The sequence below is a fragment of the Spermophilus citellus genome (genome assembly GCF_964194105.1).
Source record: "Spermophilus citellus genome assembly, chromosome: 9".
NCBI classification, from domain to species: domain Eukaryota; kingdom Metazoa; phylum Chordata; class Mammalia; order Rodentia; family Sciuridae; genus Spermophilus; species Spermophilus citellus.
Genome location: NC_138191.1, coordinates 2,786,583 through 2,810,039, shown reverse-complemented (window position 1 = coordinate 2,810,039; position 23,457 = coordinate 2,786,583). Strand labels below are relative to the sequence as shown.

The 23,457-nt window shown below is 38.2% G+C and overlaps 1 protein-coding gene across 7 annotated transcripts in view; it reads right to left on the bottom strand.

The window, feature by feature from the left end:
• Positions 1-1,724: 1,724 nt before the first annotated feature.
• Positions 1,725-23,457, bottom strand: part of GABPB2 (GA binding protein transcription factor subunit beta 2) — a 44,986-nt gene continuing 23,253 nt past the window's right edge. For 6 of the 7 annotated variants that reach the window (XM_081307033.1, XM_081307036.1, XM_081307034.1 and 3 more), the window contains 4 exons: positions 19,373-19,486; positions 15,762-15,947; positions 3,484-3,611; positions 1,725-3,330 (listed from right to left, as the gene is read on the bottom strand). In XM_081307033.1, coding sequence (XP_081163159.1) covers positions 3,031-3,330; positions 3,484-3,611; positions 15,762-15,947; positions 19,373-19,486 — 728 coding nt within the window. In that variant the 3' untranslated portion in view covers positions 1,725-3,030. The remainder of the gene's footprint in view (positions 3,331-3,483; positions 3,612-15,761; positions 15,948-19,372; positions 19,487-23,457) is intronic. The other variant, XM_081307035.1, reaches the window with a different exon arrangement.

Sequence of the window (23,457 nt, the reverse complement as noted above, 5' to 3'; positions counted from 1 at the left end):
TAACTCAGAAGACCTAACCCACATTTTCCTAAGTTCCATGACTGACCCAGAAAGATATGAAAAATCCAGACATGGTATTGTAGTACTGCATTCAATGCCGAATTTCTAATTACTACAAAGCATCCTGAGCTACCATTCTCTTCATGGCAATATAACTGTAGACCAAATCCTATTTCCCCTTTAGGGCATGCTAAAAGGTCTATTCCAAGTAAATAAAAATTAACACCTTTTTCCTCTCCACCCCTTTACAGACATTTCCCTTCTTTCACTCCCTACTCCAGCCTCTCCAATAAGAAACCCCCGTCAGAGATCATCATCATTTAAAATGACCTGTCTGTATTAGAGACTGTGGGAGAGGAGTGGAAGATATATTCCTCAGAAAGAGTAATAAGAATTCCTAAACAGTTCCCCCCAAAAGTGGGACTCTCTATGCTCAGAAAAGAGTGCTAAGTGGATATTCCCTACTACCAATCACTAAATAGCCCAGAGAACGAAGTAAAGTTTCAATTTAAATAATTTTTTTTTTTTGCAGTACTTGGAATTGAATCCAGGGGTGCTCTATCACTGAGCTATACCCTCTGACCTTTTTAATTTTTTAATTTTGAGACAGGTTCTTATTAAATTCCCCAGGCTGGCCTCAAACTTGTGATCCCACTGCCTCAGTCTCCCCAGTTGCTGGGATTAAAGATGTGTGCCACCACAACTGACTGGGTTTAGATAATTTTTGCAGCTAACCTCTACTCCCTCAATGGGAGGAACAGCATCAAAACATAAACAAAAGACATCTAAAATGGTACTTGGTCCCTCTATACTTACTTAAAACTAAGGCTCTGAAATGCCATACAGCAGTTTATTGTTAGCACCTGGTTCCCAAAAGGACTCAGAAAAAAAAGAAAAACATGCAAACAGGACAAGGATGATATGACAGTAGATACTAAAATTTCATCCTTAACTTTACCTAGGCTTCTCCACTTCAAATCCCTGTCATCCCCAATAGCCGAGAATAATCTGTGATCATCTGGGAAGTGCTAGGTACAAAGATACATGGAGAAAACCTAGCTAATGGCCAATAGCCAAGGTTAATTTCAGAACTGGTATTTTGCTCATAAATATCTAATAGCCAATTCTGTTTTTTAAATTTAGTTTGGGGAATTATATTTTCAGTCTATTTTGAGCTCAAAATGATTCTGCATCTTCAGAACCCTGTAGCAATTTACTTTACTAATCAAGGTAAACAGAACCATGTTAACTGTCAAGTTTTTTTCCAAATTAAAAATGCATGTTTTTCCCATGACCACTAATTGAGAAAACCATATTCTAAACAGTCATTCAAATGTTTACTTGGCACATCTCCCTCTGGTTTCTTCTTCTAATTTACAATAAAGCAAGCAAGTCTAGAATAATGAGAGCCCAATTTCAAAGGCAATAACCTCTGCAATGTAACCTCTCCACAACCTCTCCCTCCCTCTTTCTTCCTCCCTCCCTTTCTCTCTCTCCATCCATACACTCTCTCTTTTTTTTTTTTTTTTTTAATACTGGGGATTGAACTCAGGGGCACTTAGCCACTGAGCCACATCCCCAGCCCTATTTTGTATTTTATTAGAGACAGGGTCTCACTGAGTTGCTTAGTGCCTTGCAGTTGCTGAGGCTGGCTTTGAACTTGTGATTCTCCTGTCTCAGCCTCCCAAACCGCTGGGATTACAGGCATGCGCCACCACACCATCCTTTTTCTTTTGAAAAAAAAAAACTTCATGATGACACACAAAGAAAACCCAGCAATGAAACACTTTCCAAAGTCTCTGAGCAGTGGGAGCAGGCATAGTGGGAGAAAAGGGAGGAAAGTAAACAAGCCAGAATCTTTGGTTCCGTAATTTATGGCACTGATAGTTATTCCCTTGTCAGCATACACTGAACACCTGTAAGGCACAAAGCTCTGTAGCAGGTTCAGGCTTACAAAAACAGAGCAGTTGACTCATCCTAAATCAAATGGAAACAAACTATACATCATCAGTATTGCTCTTTGCCACCCTCCTTTGTTTTGCACTTAAGAGGACATAAGCTCCACAGAAAAGCAAATGTGCCCTAAGTGACACAAATTCAACAAAGTTTTATAAAATTAAAGAGTCTGAGCCTGATATTACATAAATAATGTTTGGAAGCAAGTTGTATGGACAACAGATTGCCCTCCTGATTGAAATTTTATAAAATCCAGCCAGTGCAAAGTTAGTATCCCAAGACAAGAGTTCCATAACCCTGCCAGCCTCTTTTAGGCCACCTACCAGCACTCAAAATACAGACTGGGGAATTCAGGTATTATGTAAACTTCTACACATACAAGTTTCCTTTCCAGTTTTTAAAAATTCAATTTCAGTTTCATTCTTTTTTTCTCATCCTTTCTTTGTGGTGGTGGGGATGAATCCAGGACTTGGGGCATGCTAGGGACCTATTCTACCACTGAGCTACATCTATATCCCCAGCAGTTTCAATTTCTTATACTGGCATCTGAGTTATGGACACAAATTTATCAAGCAATTAAAAAAATTTTTTTCTAGTGATATTAACTCAGGATAGATGGGAGTGCCTGCTCCTTTGGAAGTGGAATATATTCCTTTCCTCTTCCCCAAAGCTTGCTTCTAAATTCCTTCCTAATTAGTTTTATAAATTTAAGGCAAATTTTCAGGTCACTTGATGGTATAATTACTAAAGGCTTTTGGTGTATATGTACTAGGAGTATTATCTGAAAAGTCAGTTATTAAAAAAAAATCAACGCACAACATCTATCACCTTTACCTGTATGCTTAAAGCAACAATGTGAGCTGAGAAACTTGGTCCTTATTCTCTCTTGGCTCCCCAGGAGAAGCATTCCCTAAATACAGCTTCGAATTTTCCAGTTGCATACAGTTTTACTGGGTCCAAGCATTGTACCCTGCTATAGTTTTCTTGTTAAGGACATCCTTAATTTTAATACAATGTTTGTGCTCTGTATTTTCTTCTTAAAAGGTGAACAGAGGGCAAATTGTGGCCCTTATGTTAAGATGAAACAGTTTCCATGGAAACTCCAGTATGAGGCTCTGTGGTCCCCCCTGACCTAGACACTTGTGTTTCTCTTTCTTCCACCTCCCCCTCTGTGACTACTACGGCATCTACCTCAGCTACCTCTTCCACCATGGTGAACTCAACTCCATTGGGCTGCTGCCGGGCCATAGCCTCCAGTTTGAGGCGGTACTGTTCTGCCTCCTGCTCTTTCTTTAGGAGCTGGTGTCGATATTCCTGGGCTCTCCGATTGGCCTCCTGGAGTTGCTGCTGTAGTAACTCTCTTTCTCTGCCTTCCTGTAAAGTAAACCATATCACCACCAGGTAAGAATTCCAGATCACAGATTACCAGAAAGTAGACAAAAAGATGAAGAAGGATTCAGGTTTCAATATTACACCTTCTGATTCTTTCCTTTTTCTTCTCTCCATCATGGCTAAAAATCACATTACCTCGCCTTCCTCCACACTGTTTGCCATCTCTTCTATCCTTGGTTTCTTTGCCAGTGGCAACTTCTCTACTTCTTCTTCCTCTTCAATTACAGTCTCTTCTGCAACCTGACCAGCAGGTACAGTTAGAACTATAAGCCAAAGAACACCAATTGGAGGGGATGAATACACAGTAAAACAAAGAGGCTTTGCTTGCTTTTTTATACCAATTTTTTTTTTTATTGAATATTGAACTCAGAGGTGTTCAACCACTGAGTCACATCCCAGCCCTTTTTATTTTTTATTTTGAGAAAGGGTCTCACTAGGTTGCTTACAGCTTCACTAAGTTGTTGAGGCTGTCTTTGAACCTGCAATCAGGCTCCTGCCTCTGCCTCCTGAGAGCCACTGGGATTATAGGTGTGTGCCACCACACCCGGCAGGTTTTGCTTCCTTTTAACTAGAAAATAAAGTGAAATACATTCTTTGACATATTGTTTTTCATATCTCTTTAGATTTAGAATCAAAAGATAAGGCATGGCCCTGCAGAGAGAAACAGGATTAAGGAAGGAATAAGCAAGGTTCAGGAAGGTATAGATTTTTAAGCCCAGAAACCACACAGGTAAATCCCAGGTTTGAGGCTCTTACATAAAGAGATTTGACTCCAGCAGGGTGCAGTGGCACAGGCCTGTAATCCCAGCAGCTCAGGAGGCTGAGGCAAGAGGATCGCAAGTTCAAAGCCAGCTCAGCAACTCAGTGAGTCCCTAGGCATCTAAGTGAGACCTAGTCTCTAAATAAAATATAAAAAAGGGCTGGAAAAGTGCTCAGTGGTTGAACACCCTGGGGTTAAATCTTTGGTAGGAAAAAAAAAAAGATATTTGACTCTAGTTTAGTAGCTATGACCATCCAGTTTATGATTTCTGTGGGAATAATCTGTTAAAGAAGGCCAGGATGCTGGTGGTATAGCTCAGGGATAAAACATACACTCAGTATGCATGAGACCCTGGGTTCAGTCTCCAGAACCATTAAAAATTAAAAAAAAAAAAAGTCAGAAATCCTTGTATACAATTATTGAGAAACTTCTTTTTTAAAAAAATATTTATTTTTTAGTTGTAGTTGAACACAATATCTTTATTTTTATGTGGTGCTGAGGATCGAACCCAGGGCCTCGCACGTGCTAGGTGAGTGCTCTACCAGAAACTTCTAATGAAAGCAATTCACCATTATACCTAAAATAGTTATTTCTCTTCCCATAGATAAGTGAGAGAAAAGTTGACATGCATAAAACATACAATGCTTTACATACCTATAAGAATGGCTAAAATTAAAAATGCGATAATACCAAATACTAGAGAATGTAGGGAACTAGATTGTTCATAAATTGCTAGTAGGGATGTAAATGTCACACCTAGAAAATAACCAGCAGTTTCTTACAAAACTAAGTATGTACTTACCATATGACCCAACAATTACACTCTTGGGCATTTACTCCCCCAATTTGAGAATTTATGTCTTATAAGAACTCGTATGATCTGGAACAAGACAGGGATGCCCTCTATCACCACTTCTATTCAATATAGTTCTCGAAACACTGGCCAGAGCAATTAGACAAAAGAAATTAAAGGCATAAAAATTGGAAAAGAAGAACTTAAATTATCACTATTTGCAGATGACATGATTCTATACCTAGAAGACCCAAAAGGGTCTACAAAGAAACTACTAGAACTAATAAATGAATTCAGCAAAGTGGCAGGATATAAAATCAACACGCATAAATCAAAGGCATTTCTGTATATCAGCGACAAAACTTCTGAAACGGAAATGAGGAAAAACACTCCATTCACAATATCCTCAAAAAAAATAAAATACTTGGGAATCAATCTAACAAAAGAGGTGAAAGATTTATACAATGAAAACTACAGAACCCGAAAGAGAGAAGTAGAAGAAGATCTTAGAAGATGGAAAAATATACCCTGTTCATGGATAGGCAGAACTAACATCATCAAAATGGCGACATTACCAAAAGTTCTCTATAGGTTTAATGCAATGCCAATCAAAATCCCAACGGCATTTCTTGTAGAAATAGATAAAGCAATCATGAAATTCATATGGAAAAATAAAAGACCCAGAATAGCAAAAGCAATTCTAAGCAGGAAGTGTGAATCAGGCGGTATAGCGATACCAGATTTCAAACTTTATTACAGAGCAATAGTGACAAAAACAGCATGGTACTGGTACCAAAACAGGCGGGTGGACCAATGGTATAGAATAGAGGACACAGAGACTAATCCACAAAGTTACAACTATCTTATATTTGATAAAGGGGCTAAAAGCATGCAATGGAGGAAGGATAGCATCTTCAACAAATGGTGTTGGGAAAACTGGAAATCCATATGCAACAAAATGAAACTGAATCCCTTTCTCTCGCCATGCACAAAAGTTAACTCAAAATGGATCAAGGAGCTTGATATCAAATCAGAGACTCTGCGTCTGATAGAAGAAAAAGGTGGCTCCGATCTACATATTGTGGGGTCGGGCTCCAAATTCCTTAATAGGACACCCATAGCACAAGAGTTAATAACAAGAATCAACAAATGGGACTTACTTAAACTAAAAAGTTTTTTCTCAGCAAGAGAAACAATAAGAGAGGTAAATAGGGAGCCTACATCCTGGGAACAAATTTTTACTCCTCACACTTCAGCTAGAGCCCTAATATCCAGAGTATACAAAGAACTCAAAAAATTAGACAATAAGATAACAAATAACCCAATCAACAAATGGGCCAAGGACCTGAACAGACACTTCTCAGAGGAGGATATACAATCAATCAACAAGTACATGAAAAAATGCTCACCATCTCTAGCAGTCAGAGAAATGCAAATCAAAACCACCCTAAGATACCATCTCACTCCAGTAAGATTGGCAGCCACTATGAAGTCAAACAACATCAAGTGCTAGCGAGGATGTGGGGAAAAGGGTACACTTGTACATTGCTGGTGGGACTGCAAATTGGTGCGGCCAATTTGGAAAGCAGTTTGGAGATTCCTGGGAAAGCTGGGAATGGAACCACCATTTGACCCTGCTATTGCCCTTCTCGGACTATTCCCTGAAGACCTTAAAAGAGCATGCTACAGGGATACTGCCACATCGATGTTCATAGCAGCACAATTCACAATAGCTAGACTGTGGAACCAACCCAGATGCCCTTCAATAGATGAATGGATAAAAAAAATGTGGCATCTATACACAATGGAGTACTATGCAGCAATAAAAAATGACAAAATCATAGAATTTGCAGGAAAATGGATGGCACTAGAGTAGATTATGCTTAGTGAAGCTAGCCAATCCCTAAAAAACAAATACCAAATGTCTTCTTTGATATAATGAGAGCAACTATGAACAGAGCAGGGAGGAAGAGCAGGAAGAAAAGATTAACATTAAACAGAGATATGAGATGGGAGGGAAAGGGAGAGAAAAGGGAAATTGCATGGAAATGAAGGGAGACCCTCATTGCTATACAAAATTACATATAAGAGGTTGTGAGGGGAATGGGAAAATAAACAAGGAGAGAAATGAATTACAGTAGATGGGGTAGAGAGAGAAGATGGGAGGGGAGGGGAGGAGGGATAGTAGGGGATAGGAAAGGTAGCAGAATACAATAATTACTAATAGGGCATTATGTAAAATTGTGGATGTGTAACCGACGTGATTCTGCAATCTGCATTTGGGGTAAAATTGGGGGTTCATAACCCACTTCAATCTAATGTATGAAATATGATATGTCAAGAGCTTTGTAATGTTGTGAACAACCAATAAAAAAAAAAGATTACAGAAAAAAAAAGTTTATTGATGTCAGTCTCTAATGATAATTGGAAATTATCCTTTAAATGTTCAACTAGAAGTATAAAACTTAACCATTGAAATTCTACTACATTTTATTCTATGCAAAAGTTTTAAAATGTGGGTGAATCCTATGAAAGACAAATGTACTTTTTAAAATAACATATGTAACCCTGCTTACTTAAAATATAGAACTACTTATGTTTCACATTTGGGATTCAAAGCAATTATAATATGATATTATTTATAGTTCAAATCTTTTTTATACTGTATTTGCAAAATAAATTAAGGGAATATTCAATCATTATAAATAAAAAATAAATATCTTAGAGGAAAATATGTTTATTATCTTTTTTTTTTTTTTAAAGAGAGAGTGAGAGAGGAGAGAGAGAGAGATTTTTTAATATTTATTTTTTAATCATCGGCGGACACAACATCTTTGTTGGTATGTGGTGCTGAGGATCGAACCCGGGTCGCACGCATGCCAGGTGAACGCGCTACCGCTTGAGCCACATCCCCAGCCCTGTTTATTATCTTAATGCTTGATTTATTTTATCTAATGATAAATCATACAATATAAATAGCATTTTTTATTAAAAAAAAAAAAAAAAAAAAAGAACTCGTATGAGAATTGGGCTTGATGGCATCATGCTTGTAATCCCAGCTGCTCCAGACGCTGAGACAAAGAATCACAACTTCAACATCAACCTCAACAATTTAGCAGGCTATTCAGTGAGCCCCTGGCTCAAAATAAAAAAATAATAAGGGCTCATCAATGGTAAATTGCCTCTGGGATAAATACCTAGTACCAAGGGAAAAAAAAATCTGTACATGATTACGCATAAAAGCATTATTCTTTGATAGCTGAAAACTGAAAAGTATTTTCAAGTATCCTCAACAGGTAATAATATGGATGTACCACAATATAATAGCATGGGTATACCATAGCACAGTATGGATGTACCATGATATTTATTGTACTCAGCAATAAAAAGGAATAAACTATTGATATAAACAACATGGTTGGATCTTAAAAAAATTAATTATACTGGGAGTAAAAAGGCAATCTCAAAAGGTTACCTACTACATGATTCTATTTACTTAAAATGTTTTTGTGTGTGTGTGTGTGTGTGTGTGTGTGTGTGACTAGTGATTAAATTCAGGGCCTTGCATCACATATGCTGGGCAAATACTCTATCACTGAGCTGCATCCCCAAGTCAATTTATATAACTTTTTTTTTTTTTTTTTGGTGGTGCTAGGGATCAAACCCAGGGCCTCATACATGCTAGACAAGCACCTTACTACTGGGTTATATGAGCTATGAGCTATATCCCAAGCCCTATAATTTTTTTTTTTTTTTTTTTTTGGTACTGGGTATTGAGTCCAGGAGTATTTCACCACTGAGTTATATACCAACCCTTTTTATTTTGAGACTGAGGGTCTCATTAAGTTGCTGAGGCTGGCCTTGAACTTGCCATTCTCCTGCCTTGGCCTCCCGAATCCCTAGGATTATAGCTGTTACCACCACATCGGGTTATTGAAAAGACAAAAAATCATAGAGAGAGAACAGATTAGTTAGTGGTTGCTAAGGGTTAGAACAGAATGGGAAGGGAGGTGGCTGTGGATATAAGGGTATCAGAGGGATCCAGTGATGGAACTGTACTGTACCTTCACTCTGGTGGCTCTTGTACAAATCTACACATATATTAAAATCTACACATATATTAAAATCACACAGAACTAAGTGCACATACATATACAAGAATGCATGTAAAACTGGAAAGGTTAGTGAATTATAACAATATCAACTTTCTTGGAGCTGGGGTTATGGCTCAGTGGTAAAGTCCTCGCCTAGCACGTGCGAGGCCCTGGGTTCAATCCTCGGCACCATATAAAAGTAAATAAAATAAAGGTATTATGTCCATCTACAACTAAAAAATAATTTTAAAAAAATATATCAACTTGGGGCTGGGAATGTGGCTTAGGCGGTAGCGCGCTCGTCTGGCATCCGTGCGGCCCGGCCTGGGTTCAATCCTCAGCACCACATACCAACAAAGATGTTGTGTCCGCCGAGAACTAAAAAAAAATAAATGTTAAAAATTCTCTCTCTCTCGCTCCTCTCTCACTCTCTCTAAAAAAAAAAAAAAATATATATATATATATATATATATATATATATATATATATATATATCAACTTTCTTGTGAAATTATACTATAGTTAGGCAAACTGATACCATTGAAGAGAAACTCATTGAGGATATAGATTTGTCCACAGTATTTTTTAGAATGGTACATGAATCTTATGATGGTTTCAAAATAAAAAGTTATTTTTATTTATTTATTTATTTTTATAAAGAGAGAGAGAGAGAGAGAGAGAGAGAGAGAGAGAGAGAGAATTTTTAATATTTATTTTTTAGTTTTCGGCTGACACAACATCTTTGTTTGTATGTGGTGCTGAGGATTGAACCTGGGCCGCACACATGCCAGGCGAGCTTGCTACTGCTTGAGCCACATCCCCAACCCCAAAAGTTATTTTTAAATAACTTTTATAACTCAAAATAAATTTTTTGGGGGCCAGGTTCATTGGCACATGCCTATCTCATCGATTTAGGGGGCTGAGGCAAGAGGATCACAACCTCATAGCCAGCCTCAGCAACTTAGCAGGGACCTAAACAATTTAGTAAGACCCTATCTTAAAATAAAATATAAAAAGGGCTGGTGATGTCGCTCAGTGACTAGTGAGCAACATGGGTTCAATTGATGGGCTCAATCACTAATACCAAAAAAAAAAACCACCTTTTTTTTTTTTTTTTGGTACTGGACATTGAACTCACGTGTGCTTTACCACTAAGTTACAACCCCAACCTTCTTTATTTAGCTTTTTTTTTTTTTTTTTAATACCTGATTGAACTCAGGGGCACTTAACTACTGAGTCATATCCCCAGCCCTTTTTTTTTTTATTTATTATTTTGAAACAGGGCCTTGCTAAGTTGCTTAGAGCCTTGCTAAACTGCTAAGGCTGGTTTTATTACCTTTACTTATATATTTATTTTTATGTGGTGCTGAGGATAGAACCCAGGGCCTCACACGTGCTAGGTGAGCACCTTACCCCTGAGCCACAACCCCAGTCCCCCCACCCCACTAAGGCTGTTTTGAACTTGCAATCCTCCTGCCTCCCTCAGCATCCCAAGTTACTGGAATTACTGGAGTGTGCCAACATGCTCAGCAGTCCTTTGTATTTTTTTGAGACAGGATCTATCTAAATTGCTGTGGGTAGTGGTTGCAGTTATAGCTCAGTAGTACAGTGCTTGTCTAGTACCTGTGAGGCACTGGGTTTGATCCTCAGCACCACATAAAAATAAATAAAATAAAGTTACTGTGTCCATCTACAAATTTAAAATTTTAAATAAATAAATATATTGCTGAGGGTCTTGCTAAGTTGCTGAGGCTGGCTTCAAACTTGTGCTCCTCCTGTCTTAGCCTTTCAAATTGCTGAGATTACAAATGTGTGCCACATGCCTGACTTTATTTTGTCTAACTATATGTAAGGCACCAATATAAAAAAAAAAAAATAGAGTTTTTTAAAAAAACCTTAATAACTACATTCACAAAACACTAGTATACTAGTATTGTATAAATAAGAATTCATGATATCACGAGGCACAAGGCTCTCAGCTACTCTGGAGGCTAAGGCAGGAAGAATTCAAGTTCAAGGCCAGCCTCAGCAACTTAGCTAGACCTTGTCTTAAAAGTTATTTAAAAAGGGGCTAGGGGTGTAGTTCTATAGTAGAGTGCTTGCATAGCATTGTGTGGGGCCCTAGGTTCAGTTCCCAGTACTGCAAAAAAAATTTTTAAAAAAGAACATACCAAATTTGAATTATAAAGGTTTAATTCCTTTGCTATCTTCCTATAATACAGAGATCCAACAATTCAAATAATTTGAAAATTTTAAAATCCCAAAAATCATTTAGACCAAGTCAGAATTTTGGTGACAATAAAGGCAATTATACCAAGGCTGTGCTTTTCTTTTTTTTTTTTTTTAAAGAGAGAGTGAGAGAGGAGAGAGAGTGAGAGAGAGAGAGAGAATTTTTAATATTTATTTTTTAGTTCTCGGCGGACACAACATCTTTGTTTGTATGTGGTGCTGAGGATCGAACCCGGGCCGCACGCGTGCCAGGCGAGCGCGCTACCGCTTGAGCCACATCCCCAGCCCCAGGGCTGTGCTTTTCAACTTCCAATATTTTTAAGAAATGTAGTTATAATGATTGGCTTCTTTTTCTTTCAAAGAAAATTTTTTTCAGTGCTGGAAATCAAATCCATTGCCACACACACATGCTAGGCAAGTGCTCTACCAGTGAGCAATATCCTCAGCCCTTTTTATTTTATTTTGAGACAGGGTTAGGCTACCCTCAAACTTGAAATACTCCTATCTCAGCCTCCTGAGTAGTTGGGATTATAGGCATGTATCACCACACCTGGCCAAAAATGATTTTTTTTTTTTTTTTTTTTGCATTGCTGGGTATCAAACCCAGGGAAAAAGTAATTTTTTAATATGGCTGTTTAATGTTTTTAAAGAGACAGAGGTCTCACTATGTTGCCTACGCTGACCTCAAACTGACCACAATCTTTCTGCTTCAGCCTGTTAAGTAGTTAGGACTTCAGGTGGAGGCCACAGTGTTCAGATTTCAAAAAAAATTTGGGGCTAGGGGTACAGATGTATGGTAGAGCATTTGCCTGAGCTGCATGAGGCCCTGGGTTCAATGCCCAGCACCCCCAAAAAATAAAATTAAAAAAACAAAAGAGCCAGACACAGTGGTGCACACAGTAATCCCAGTAACTGGGGAGGGTGAGGCAGGAGGATAGCAAATTCAAAGCTAGCCTTAGCAACTGAGTGAGATCTTATCTCAAAAAAATAAATATAAAAAAGGCTGCAGATGTAACTCTGTAGTTGAGGGCCCCTGGATTCAACCCCCAGTACCAAAAATATTTTTTTAATTAAAAAAAAAAAAAGTTCTAGAAACATGTTGAAAAACTTCTACCCATCCCCAGCTATCCAGTAATCCTTCCCAGAAGGAAGCAATTTCTTTGACTTTAATTATTTATTTTTCACCCTTAGGAAGCAATTTCCTTCCAGAGGCATTCTAAGTCTAAATTTACATATATTTCCCCATTTGAAAATACAAAAATAGCACACTCTACACACTATCCTAAATCTTATACTTATTACTTGACAGTGGTGTATGCGTGTGTGTATATGTGGTACTTTGGACTGAACCCAAGGCCTTAAGGATACTAGGCAAGCACTTTTCCACTGAGCTACATTCCAAGATCTTTTATTTTGAGATAGGCTCTCACTAAATTGCTAGGGCTGGCCTTGAACCTGTAATCCTCTTGCCTCAGCCTCCTAAGTGGCTGGGATTATAGGCATGCACCTATTAGGCTCCTTTTAATGTTTAACAATTACAAATAATGCTGTAATGCATAACAGTATATAAGTTATTTCTGTGCATTTAAATATAAATTAATAGAAAAATAACTGCTTAATCAAAAGGTATATGCATTTTTTTGGGGGGGGCATAACTGGGGATTGAACCCAGGGATACTTTACCACTGAGCTACATCCCCAGCCCTTTTTAATTTTTCAGTTTGAGACAGGTGGCCCGGATTACAGGCATGTACCATTGTGTACTGCTTGCATCTTTAATTCTGATAGATACTGCTAATTTGCTCTTTAGAGGATAGGTTAATGCAAAATCTTACAAGTGATTTACAAGAGTGCCGTTTGTCTATACTCTTGATAGTTTAGTGTTATCATGGGATCTCAGTACAATATTTCTTTGCATTTCTTGTTATCAGTGAAGCAGGTTGAACATTTTCACGTTTTTTTTAATTTACTTTTTTTTAGTTGTCAATGAACCTTTACCTTATTTATTTATATGCAGTGTTGAGAATCGAACCCAGTGCCTCACATATGCTAGACAAGCGCTCTACCACTGAGACACAACCCCATCCCCCATTTTCTTTTTTTTAAAATTTTTTATTTATACATGACAGCAGAATGCATAATTCTTATTACATATAGAGAGCACAATTTTTCATATCTCTGGTTGTATACATAGTATACTTACAACAATTTGTGTCTTCATACCTGTACTTTGAATAATAATGATCATCACATTCCACCATCATTAATTACCCCATGGCCCCTCCCTTCCCCTCCAACCCCTCTGCCCTATCTAGAGTTCATCTGTTCCTCCCATGCTCCTGCTCCCTATCCCACTATGAATCAGCCTCCTTATATCAGAGAAGACATTCGGCATTTGGTTTTTTAGGATTGGCTAACATCACTTAGCATTATACCCTCCAACTCCATCCATTTGCCTGCAAATGCCATGATTTTATTCTCTTTTATTGCTGAGTAATATTCCATTGTGTATATATGCCACATTATTTTTATCCATTCATCTACTGAGGGGCATCTAGGTTGGTTCCACAGTTTAGCTATTGTGAATTGTGCTGCTATAAACATTGATGTGTCTGTGTCCTTGTAGTATGTTGTTTTTAAGTCCTTTGGGTATAGACCAAGGAGAAAGACAGCTGGGTCAAATGGTGGTTCCATTCCCAATTTTCCAAGTAATCTTCATACTGCTTTCCATATTGGATGCACCAATTTGCAGTCCCACCAGCAGTGTATAAGTGTGCCTCCCACCCCCCCCATCCTCGCCAACACTTATTGTGGTTTGTATTCATAATAGCTGCCATTCTGACTGGAGTGAGATGAAATCTTAGAGTGGTTTTAATTTGTGTTTCTCTAATTGCTAGTGATGATGAACATTTTTTCATATATTTGTTGATTGATTGTACATCATCTTCTGAGAAGTGTCTGTTCAGGTCCTTGGCCCATTTATTGATTGGGTTATTTGTTTTTTTGGTGTTTAGCTTTTTGAGTTCTTTATATACCCTAGTGATTAGTGCTCTGTCTGATGTGTGAGAGGCAAAGATTTGCTCCCAAGATGTGGCTCTCTTGGGTTGGATGCTGGAGGGTGAGGCACATTTTGCCGGACCCATGTCGACTACCTAGTAGTCATCAAGGTCAAAAAATTCATCGTCTCCTCCTTGGTATTCCATTCCCTGGAAATCTACTCGGTACCGCAAGATACCTCCAATTCCACCAAATCCTTTCACAAATTGGGATCCTTCTTGTGACTTATCTGTGACAATTTCCAATGTAGCTCCAAATTTTTTATAGTTGTTAGCAAACCATTCCAAGAGGGGCATGCTCTCAATCAGCTCATGTTCCTGCCCCGTCTCTTTGTCTATGAAATGAGATTTATCCTTCTCTTGTTCTGGAGTTAAATAGAGAATTTTCTCCTCTTCTGTGATTAGTTTGTCATGGTGTCAGCGCAGCAGCCTGCAACTAAGTTCCTAAATGCCACTTTGGACTAATTTAAAAAGAATCCCAGTTTTTACTTTTACTCGATGGTGAAATTGGTTGCTCTTGTATTTTATGAAAAAAAAAATGATTTTTTTAACCTTCATACATAGAAGCAAAATACTTTAACTGCTGTAAACCTTCAAAAGTTAATAGAAGCGAGATCATAAAAAAAAAAAAAGATGTGGCTCTCTATTCACCTCACAGATTGTTCGTTTTCCCAGCCCCCATTTTCATGTTTTTAAACGAGGCATCAGTATTTTCTGTGAACTACTAGTTCACACTATTTGATCTTTTAATTTTTTTTTCAATATTTTTTTAGTTGTGGATGGACACAGTATATTCATTTATTTATTTTATGTGGTGCTGAGGATCGAACCCAGTGGCTCTGCCACTGAGCCACAACCCCAATCCTGATCTTTTATTAATTTTTTAAAAAATATTTTTAAGTTATACATGGACACAAAATCTTCATTTTGTTTATTTTTATTATCAAAAATGTGTTTTTGTTTATAAATCGGTGAAGATGGAACCTTCACATGTGTGAAGCAAGTGCTCTGCCACTGAACCACAACTCCAGCCCTCTTTGATCTTTTTTCTATTACTGTATCAGATCACTGGTTTTTACTGACAAATTTTGTATATATTAGAGGAATTAGTTTTTTTCTGTTTCTTTTTCTTCTTCAAAGCTTGTTTGTTTCATCTTTTATCTAGCATTCTTCCATTTCCACTATTTGTCTTAATGCCTCCGTTTTAGGGGAGTGTGGTGTGGAGTGTCTAGAATATCTTTTTGTTTTTTTGTACCAGGGATTAAACCCAGGGGTGCTTAGCCACTTAGCTATATCCCAACCCTTCTTATGTTTTGTTTTATTTTGAGAAAGGGTCTAGGTAAGTTGCTTACAGCCTTGATAAGTTGCTGAAGCTGCCTTTTTTTGAGATCCTCCTGCCTCATCTTCCAGAGCTGTTGGGATTACAGGCATGTGCCACCATACTCAGCTAAAATATCTTTTAATAATCAGAGATAACTCACCTTGCTGTCCATCTTGCATAGTTACAATAAATGGCTGGCCAATGGCTCCAGTAGGGATTGCAGTTTGGATATTACCCAAAGGGACTCCATCAGTTACTATGGTGATGACTCTCTGGCCTCCACTCCCCACCACTTGCTGGATTGATGAGTCAACAGAATTTCCCTGAACGATTTCCTCTGAATTGGCTAGAAATAATAAAAGTAAAATTTCAGCTTTTTCAAAACAGGAGTGTAACAATTTCATCCTCCTTGAAACTGATATTATTAAGGGAGAGAGAAAACTGCAAAAGAAAAAAAGTTAGGCTGGGCTCAATGATCACAGAAGTTTTTGTGGATAATGTGAAGTCAGAGGAGAAAAGAAAATAGAGAATACACTAGAATAGTTTTTTTTTTTGGGGGGTACTGTGAATTGAACCCAGGGTGCTTTACCACTGAGCTACATCTCCAGCCCCCACCCCTCATCCCTGCTTTTTAAAATATGGTGCTGAGGATTGAACCCAGTACCTCACACGTGCTTAGGCAAGTGCTTTTACCACTGAGCCACAACCTCAGCACCCCATCCCTTTTTATTTTGAAATAGAATCTGACTAGGGGCTGGGGATGTGGCTCAAGCGGTAGCGCACTCGCCTGGCATGCATTCGACCTGGGTTCGATCCTCAGCACCACATACCAACAAAGATGTTGTGTCCGCCGAGAACTAAAAAATAAATATTAAAAATTCTCTCTCTCTCTCTCTCTCCCCTCTCTCACTCTCTCTTAAAAAAATAAAGTTTATATTAAAAAAAAAAAAAGAATCTCACTAAGTTGCTTAGGGCCTTGATAAATTGCTGAGGCTGGCCTTGAACTTGAGATCCTCCTGCCTCAGTCTCCTGTGTTGCTGGGGTTACAGTTATGGGCCATGGCATATGGTTTAAAATAGTATTTTCTAGTGTTTTTATTAAGTTTATTAGTAGCTTTCAATAAAGATGATTTCTATGTATAAAATGTTAATATGTTTAAACTTTTTTGTTTAGTTTGTACTAAGTATCAGAGGCTTCAATAGGCTAATGAGCATTGTGATTTTCCTATAGTGTATAAATTATGGTGATTTTAACCAATATATTTGGAATTCATTTTTTTTTTCCTTCTCTTACTGTTTTCTTTTTTACACTGGGGATTGAACCCAGAGGTACTTTACCAATAAGCAACATCCCTAGCCCATTTTGTTTTTTATTTAAGACAGGATTTTACTAAGTTGCCAACACTGATCTTGAACTTGCAATCTTCCTGACTCACCCTGCTGGGTCATTGTGCCAGGCTTAGAACCTTTTTTTTTTTTTCTTCTCTATACAGTGAATCAAACCCAGAGGTGCTCTGCCACTGAGCTATATCTCCAGCTTTTATTTTGAGATAGGGTCTCGCTAAGTAACCTTGAATTTGTGATCCTCCTGAGCTTCCAATAATATACATGTGGGCCTCTTTAGTCTCCTGAGTTGCTAAGAATATAGGTATGATCCACTGCAACCGACTCTTAGAACCTTTTTTTAGTGAGAATTTTTTTTCTTTTCTTTTGGTCGTACTAGAGATTAGGGCCTGCACATGCTAGGATTGTGCTCCTCCACTTAGCTACATCAACAGCCCTTTGTGAGCATAAGTAGTCAAAGTAATGAAGATAGTAAACAAATTGAATGACAGGTATTTTCTCCCATCTGATAGATCAACAAGAGCTAACATTTACTGACTACTTTATGTGCCAGCTACCAGTCTAAGAGTTTTACATGAGTTATGTTGAATCAAGATTTTCAGTCTTAGCAGGACATAGTGGTTGGTGTACACCTGTAATCCCTGCTATTCTGGAGGCTGAGGCACAAGGATTGTATATTTGATGACAGCCTCAGCAACTTAGCAAGACCTTGCTTCAAAATAAAAATAAAAGGGCTTCGGGCTAGACATGGTAGCAGATTCTTGTAATCCCAGTTTCAACGATTCAGTGAGGCCCTAAGAAGCTTAACAAGACCCTGTCTCATAATAAAAAATAAACATGGCTAGGTATGTAGTTCAGTGGGAGAGTACTAGGAAAGAAAAAAAAAAAGATTTTCAGTCTGATTCATCAATATCCCTAATTTCTTTTTTTTTTTTTTTTTAAATATTTTTATTTTTTAGTTCTCCGCGGACACAACATCTTTGTTGGTATGTGGTGCTGAGGATCGAACCTGGGCCGCCCACATGCCAGGCGAGCGCGCTACCGCTTGAGCCACATCCCCAGCCCAATATCCCTAATCTCTATTAGAGGAAACAATTCCTGTCATTATGACATTTCTCCATCTAAAGAGTCACAGGTAGAATCCTGCAATAATAAGTGGGATATGAACCACCCATATAAGATACATTTGGGAAGAATGCACATATATCATTCACATCTCTTAGAAACAAAGAATAGTTAAATGTTAGAGCTGAAAGGAACTAAAGATCTGGAAAAGTACAATGATCAAGATCCAAGAACAAACCAAAAGATTAGCAAGAATGAGTTTAATATAATGCTTTTAGGCTGGGCATGGTGGCAAATGCCTATAATCCCAGTGGCTTGGGAGACTGAGGCAGGAGGAGTGAGAGTTCAAAGCCAGCCTCAGCAAAAGTGAGGCACTAAGCAACTCAGTGAGACTCTGTCTCTAAAGAAAATACAAAATAGGGCTGGGGATGTGGCTCAGTGGCTGAGTGCCCCTGGGTTCAATCCCTGGTACCCCACCTCAAAAAAAAACCCCATATATATAATGCTTTTCCCTCTGCTGTACCACTCTCTCATACATGTCTCAGGAGATATGTTTATGAATACTATCAGTCAGAAAACAGGAATGAATTGGAGGAATGTTCTCACTATCCAAATGTAAACCCTAAGGCTTCTCCCTTTGTAGACCACTTGGTCTGATTAAGTGACTTGAAAACTTTTTAAGTATCAGAAGGGTACAGTGTCAGGCACAGTGGTATGTGCCTGTAATCCCAGAGATTTGGGAGGCTGAGGCAGGAGGATCACAAGTTAAAGATCAGCCTCAGCAATTTAGTGAGACCCTGTCTCAAAATAAAATTTAAAAAAGGACTGGGGGAATAAAAGGACTGGGAAGGTAGCTAATACAAAGTAGAACATTCGTGGGTTCAATCTCCAGTATTACAACAACAACATTGGAAATGCCAAAGCAATATCAATATCTCCAGTGAAAATAAAGCAATCCTAGCTTAAGTGCACAGGATATGACGATAAGAAAGATAGCAGTCCCATGAATTTTGATACTTTAGTACAAGATATCTAGCTGTTATTTTGAATCATTCTATGATGGCATCAGTCAAAACATAACAATAACTTTTAAAAGTCTGCTAATACAAAACTAAACATTTCAACCTGAATCAAGTGGAATCAGGGCACACTTCAAGCTGTAAAAATACAAAGGAAGAATTCAATCACTGGTATTACTCAGCTGTCTGAAAATATCTCAATAATTTTCCTTCTGATGTTCCATTTTCTTAAGTGCTTCTAATTAATTACAATTCTTTAATATATTTCATGCAAATTAAATCTGCTGGAGATTTAAAAACCAAAGTAGAAATGGTAATTCATCCAGCAGACATCCCTTACCTACCTGTGGCTCTGTGTGAATTGGAGAGGGGGGCTGATGCCTCAGCAAGGGCTGCAAGGGTGGCCAGCACTGAGGTGGTAGAATTTGAGAATTGTACTGTTGAGGCATGGGGGTCACCTATTTTAGTAAAAGAGGCAAATGAGGTACAGTGGAGAGAATAAATTGAGGCAAACTAAAAAATAGCTTATTAAATCAAAAGTTTAGCTTTTCAATCTAATGTCCTTAATCTTGTTCTCCAATCCAAACTGATATAAAACATTTACCAAGAGTTAAAAACTCTTTTTAAGCTGGGCACACGCCTGTAATACCAGCAGCTCATGAGGCTGAGGCACGAAGACTGTTTCTAAAGCCAGCTCAGCAATTTAGCAAGGCCCTATCTCAATTTAGTTAGACCCTATCTCAAAATAAAAAAAAATAAAAAGAGCTGGGGATGTGGTTCAGTGGTTAAGTGTCCCTAGGTTCAATCCCCAGTTCAAAACAAAAAACAAAAAAAAAAAAACAAAACAACAAAAAAAACCCCACCTCTTTTAAGATTTAAAAAGTGTTTCCTTTGAAGTAGGTTATGTTGATATACTCTGGCCACTACATGCACCTCATTTGATCATTCTTTTGGTAATGCCAATGCTGAATATTAGTGGTCAACATGCCACAATTGCTGCCCACTCCTCAGGCTGGCTATTCCAGACTCTGGTTAGAAGTCTTGAAAGCATGCCTGACCCAACCTAGGCAATGGTTAATGGAGCAGACTTTTCCTGCCCTTTGTTCTACCATACTACCTCTGTTCACTAGCTAGATAGATGAGAAGAATAGGACTGACCACTAGTGTAAGGACAGATAAAAGCCTCAAGATCCACATACTGAATGTCAAACTGGAAGTAAAATGGATTAATGTTAAAAATAATAATTATCGGGCTGGGGATGTGGCTCAAGAGGTAGCACGCTCGCCTGGCATGCGTGCGGCCCGGGTTCGATCCTCAGCACCACATATAAACAAAGATGTTGTGTCTGCCGAAAACTAAAAAATAAATATTAAAAATTCCAAAAAAAATTATCAACTTTAGTTAATATATGATGAGCTGTTTAAAAAATAATCTTTTACTCTTATATCTATTCTCACAGCTTAGTTCTATGAGGAAAGCATATTAGATCTGGCAACAGGGCATGACTAACTTTATGAACCAAGAGTTGCTCAACAGTGGTAGAAATCTAAATTTTATAAAATGAACTGCATTCTGACTTTCACTACAATTTTGGAGATACTGATTATGGATTATGGATTTCTTGCCTTTTAGCTGCAGATATGCCATTCTTGACTCTATAAACACTTTCTGTTAGCTGGCATGAGATTCAGCTTTGTCATTCATTATAAAAGTTGTTGCCGCTTTCTATATTGGCTAATCCTATATTCTTTTTTTTTTTTTTTTTTTTGCAGTAGTGGGGGTCAAACTCATGGATACTTTATCATTTTATCATTGAACTAAACCCCAAACCCTTTTTAATCTATTAATTAATTTAGCACTAGGGATTGAACCCAGGGTGCTTTATCACTGAGTTATATACTCAGTCCTTTTTACTTATTTTTAAAAAATGAATGTTTTTGTCCTTTATTTATATGTGGTGCATCACACATGCCAGGCAAGTGCACTACCACTGAGTCACAGCCACAGCACCCCCCACCCCACCCCACCCTTGAGTCCTTTTTATTTTTTATTTAAAGAGAGCGAGAGAGAGAATTTTTAACATTTATTTTTTGGTTTTTTCGGCAGACACAACCTCCTTGTTTGTATGTGGTGCTGAGGATCGAACCCGGGGCCGAACCCGGGGCCGAACTCGAGCGCGCTACCGCTTGGGCCACATCCCCAGCCCAAGTCCTTTTTATTTTAAGACAGGGTTTCATTAAGTTGCTGAGGGTCTTACTAAACTGCTGAGGCTGTCCTCAAACTTATGGCCCTCCTATCTTAGCCTCCAGAGTTGCTGGGATTACTGCTGTGAGCCACATGCCTGACATCTGTTTTTGTTTGTTTATACTCCAGATGGAACCCAGGGGTGTTTTACCACTGAGCTACAACCCCACTCCTTTCAATTCTTTTATTTTGAGCCAGGGTCTGACTGAGTTGCTTACAGCCTGGCTAAATTTCTGAGCTTGGGGGCTGGGGATGCGTGCAGCCCGGGTTCGATCCTCAGCACCACATACAAACAAAGATGTTCTGTCCACCGAGAACTAAGAAAAAATAAATAGATATTAAAATTCTCTCAAAAAAAAAATTTCTGAGCTTGGCCTTCAATTTAGAATCCTACTGTCTCAGCCTCCCTAGTCCCTGGGATTACAGGTGTGTGCCATTATACCCAGTTCCAGCACTCATTTTTTAATTTTTGAGACAAGATCTTGCTAAATTGCTCAGGTTAGCCTTGAACTTGTGATCCTCTTGCTTCAGTCTTCCAAGTTGCTGGGATTACACTCATGCATCCTGTGCCGGGCTTGATTTAACAATTTTAAAATAAATAATACACATATATTTATTGATGTTATATATTTTAGAAATTTAGAAATTACATGTATACAAAATTATATTGTTAAGTTATACAGATCACCATGCAACTTGACTTCCAACTAGACTCTAATAACTTACCTTCTTTAAAAAGGCCCTGTTTGTTGGAGAAAATAATGCTAAGTGAAGTTAGCCAACCCACAAAAAATAACTGCTGAATGTTTTCTCTGACATAAGGTGCCTGACTCATAGTGGGGTAGGGAGGAGGAGCATGGGAGGAATAAATGAACTCAAGATAGGGCAGAGGGGTAGAAGGGGAAGGGAGCAGGCAGGGGGTTAGCAAGGATGGTAGAATGTGATAGACATCATTATTCGAAGTACATGTATGAAGACAGGAATTGGTATGAACATACTTTATATATAACCAGAGATATGAAAAATTGTGGTCTATATGTGTAATAAGAATTGTAATGCATTCTGCTGTCATTTATTTAAAAAAATAAATAAAAATAAAAATGCCTTGTTTGTTTGACTGTGCTAGGGATTCAACCCAGGGATTTATAAATGCCAGGCAAGCCCTTTCCAACTGGGTGTATCTCCAGCTCAAAAACTTACTGTTAATTTTTAGATTTTTTCACTACCTATGTTTAAAGATTTTTTTAAAATATTTTTTTAGTTATACATGGACACAATATCTTTATTTTATTTTTTAAAATATCCATTTATTTCTTCGTTGTAGTTGGAGACAATACCTTTATTTTATTTATTTTATATGTGGTGCTGAGGATTGAAGGCCTTGCACATGCTAGATGAGCACTTTACCGCTGAGCCACAACCCCAGTCCAGTTTATTTATTTTTATGTGACACCGAGGGTCAAACCCAGTGCCTAGGGGCTGGGGATGTGGCTCAAGCAGTAGCGCGCTCGCCTGGCATGCGTGCGGCCTGGGTTCCATCCTCAGCACCACATACAAACAAAGATGTTGTTTCCTCCGAGAACTAAAAAATAAATATTAAAAAAAAAAAAAAAAAACCCAGTGCCTAACATGTAAGAGGCAAGTGCTCTGCTACTGAGCCACAACCCCAGGCTTTAAAGATTTTTTTCAGCTTTTATTCTATCAAGAAATTAGTTATCGCGGCTGGGATTGTGGCTCAGTGGTAGAGCGCTCGCCTAGCACATGCGGGGCTTTGGTTTTGATCCTCAGCACCATGTAAAAATAAATGAATGGAATAAAGATATTGTGTCCAACAATAAATATATATATGAAGAAATCAGTTATCAGGGCTGGGGATATAGCTCAGTTGATAGAGTGCTAGCCTTGCAGCCTTGCATGCACAATGCTCAGGGTTCAATCCCCAACACCACACACACACACACACACACACAAAAAGAAGTCAGGGACTGAGGTTGTAGCTTAGTGGCAGAGCGCTTGCCTAGCATGTGTGAGGCACTGGGTTTGATCCTTAGCACCACATTAAAAACAAAAAAAAAACTAAACAAATAAAGGCATGCTGTCCATCCAAAACTATAAAAAAAATATAAAACAATAAGTCAGTTATCACTGGGTGCGGTTACAAATCTGTAATCCCAGCGGCTGGGG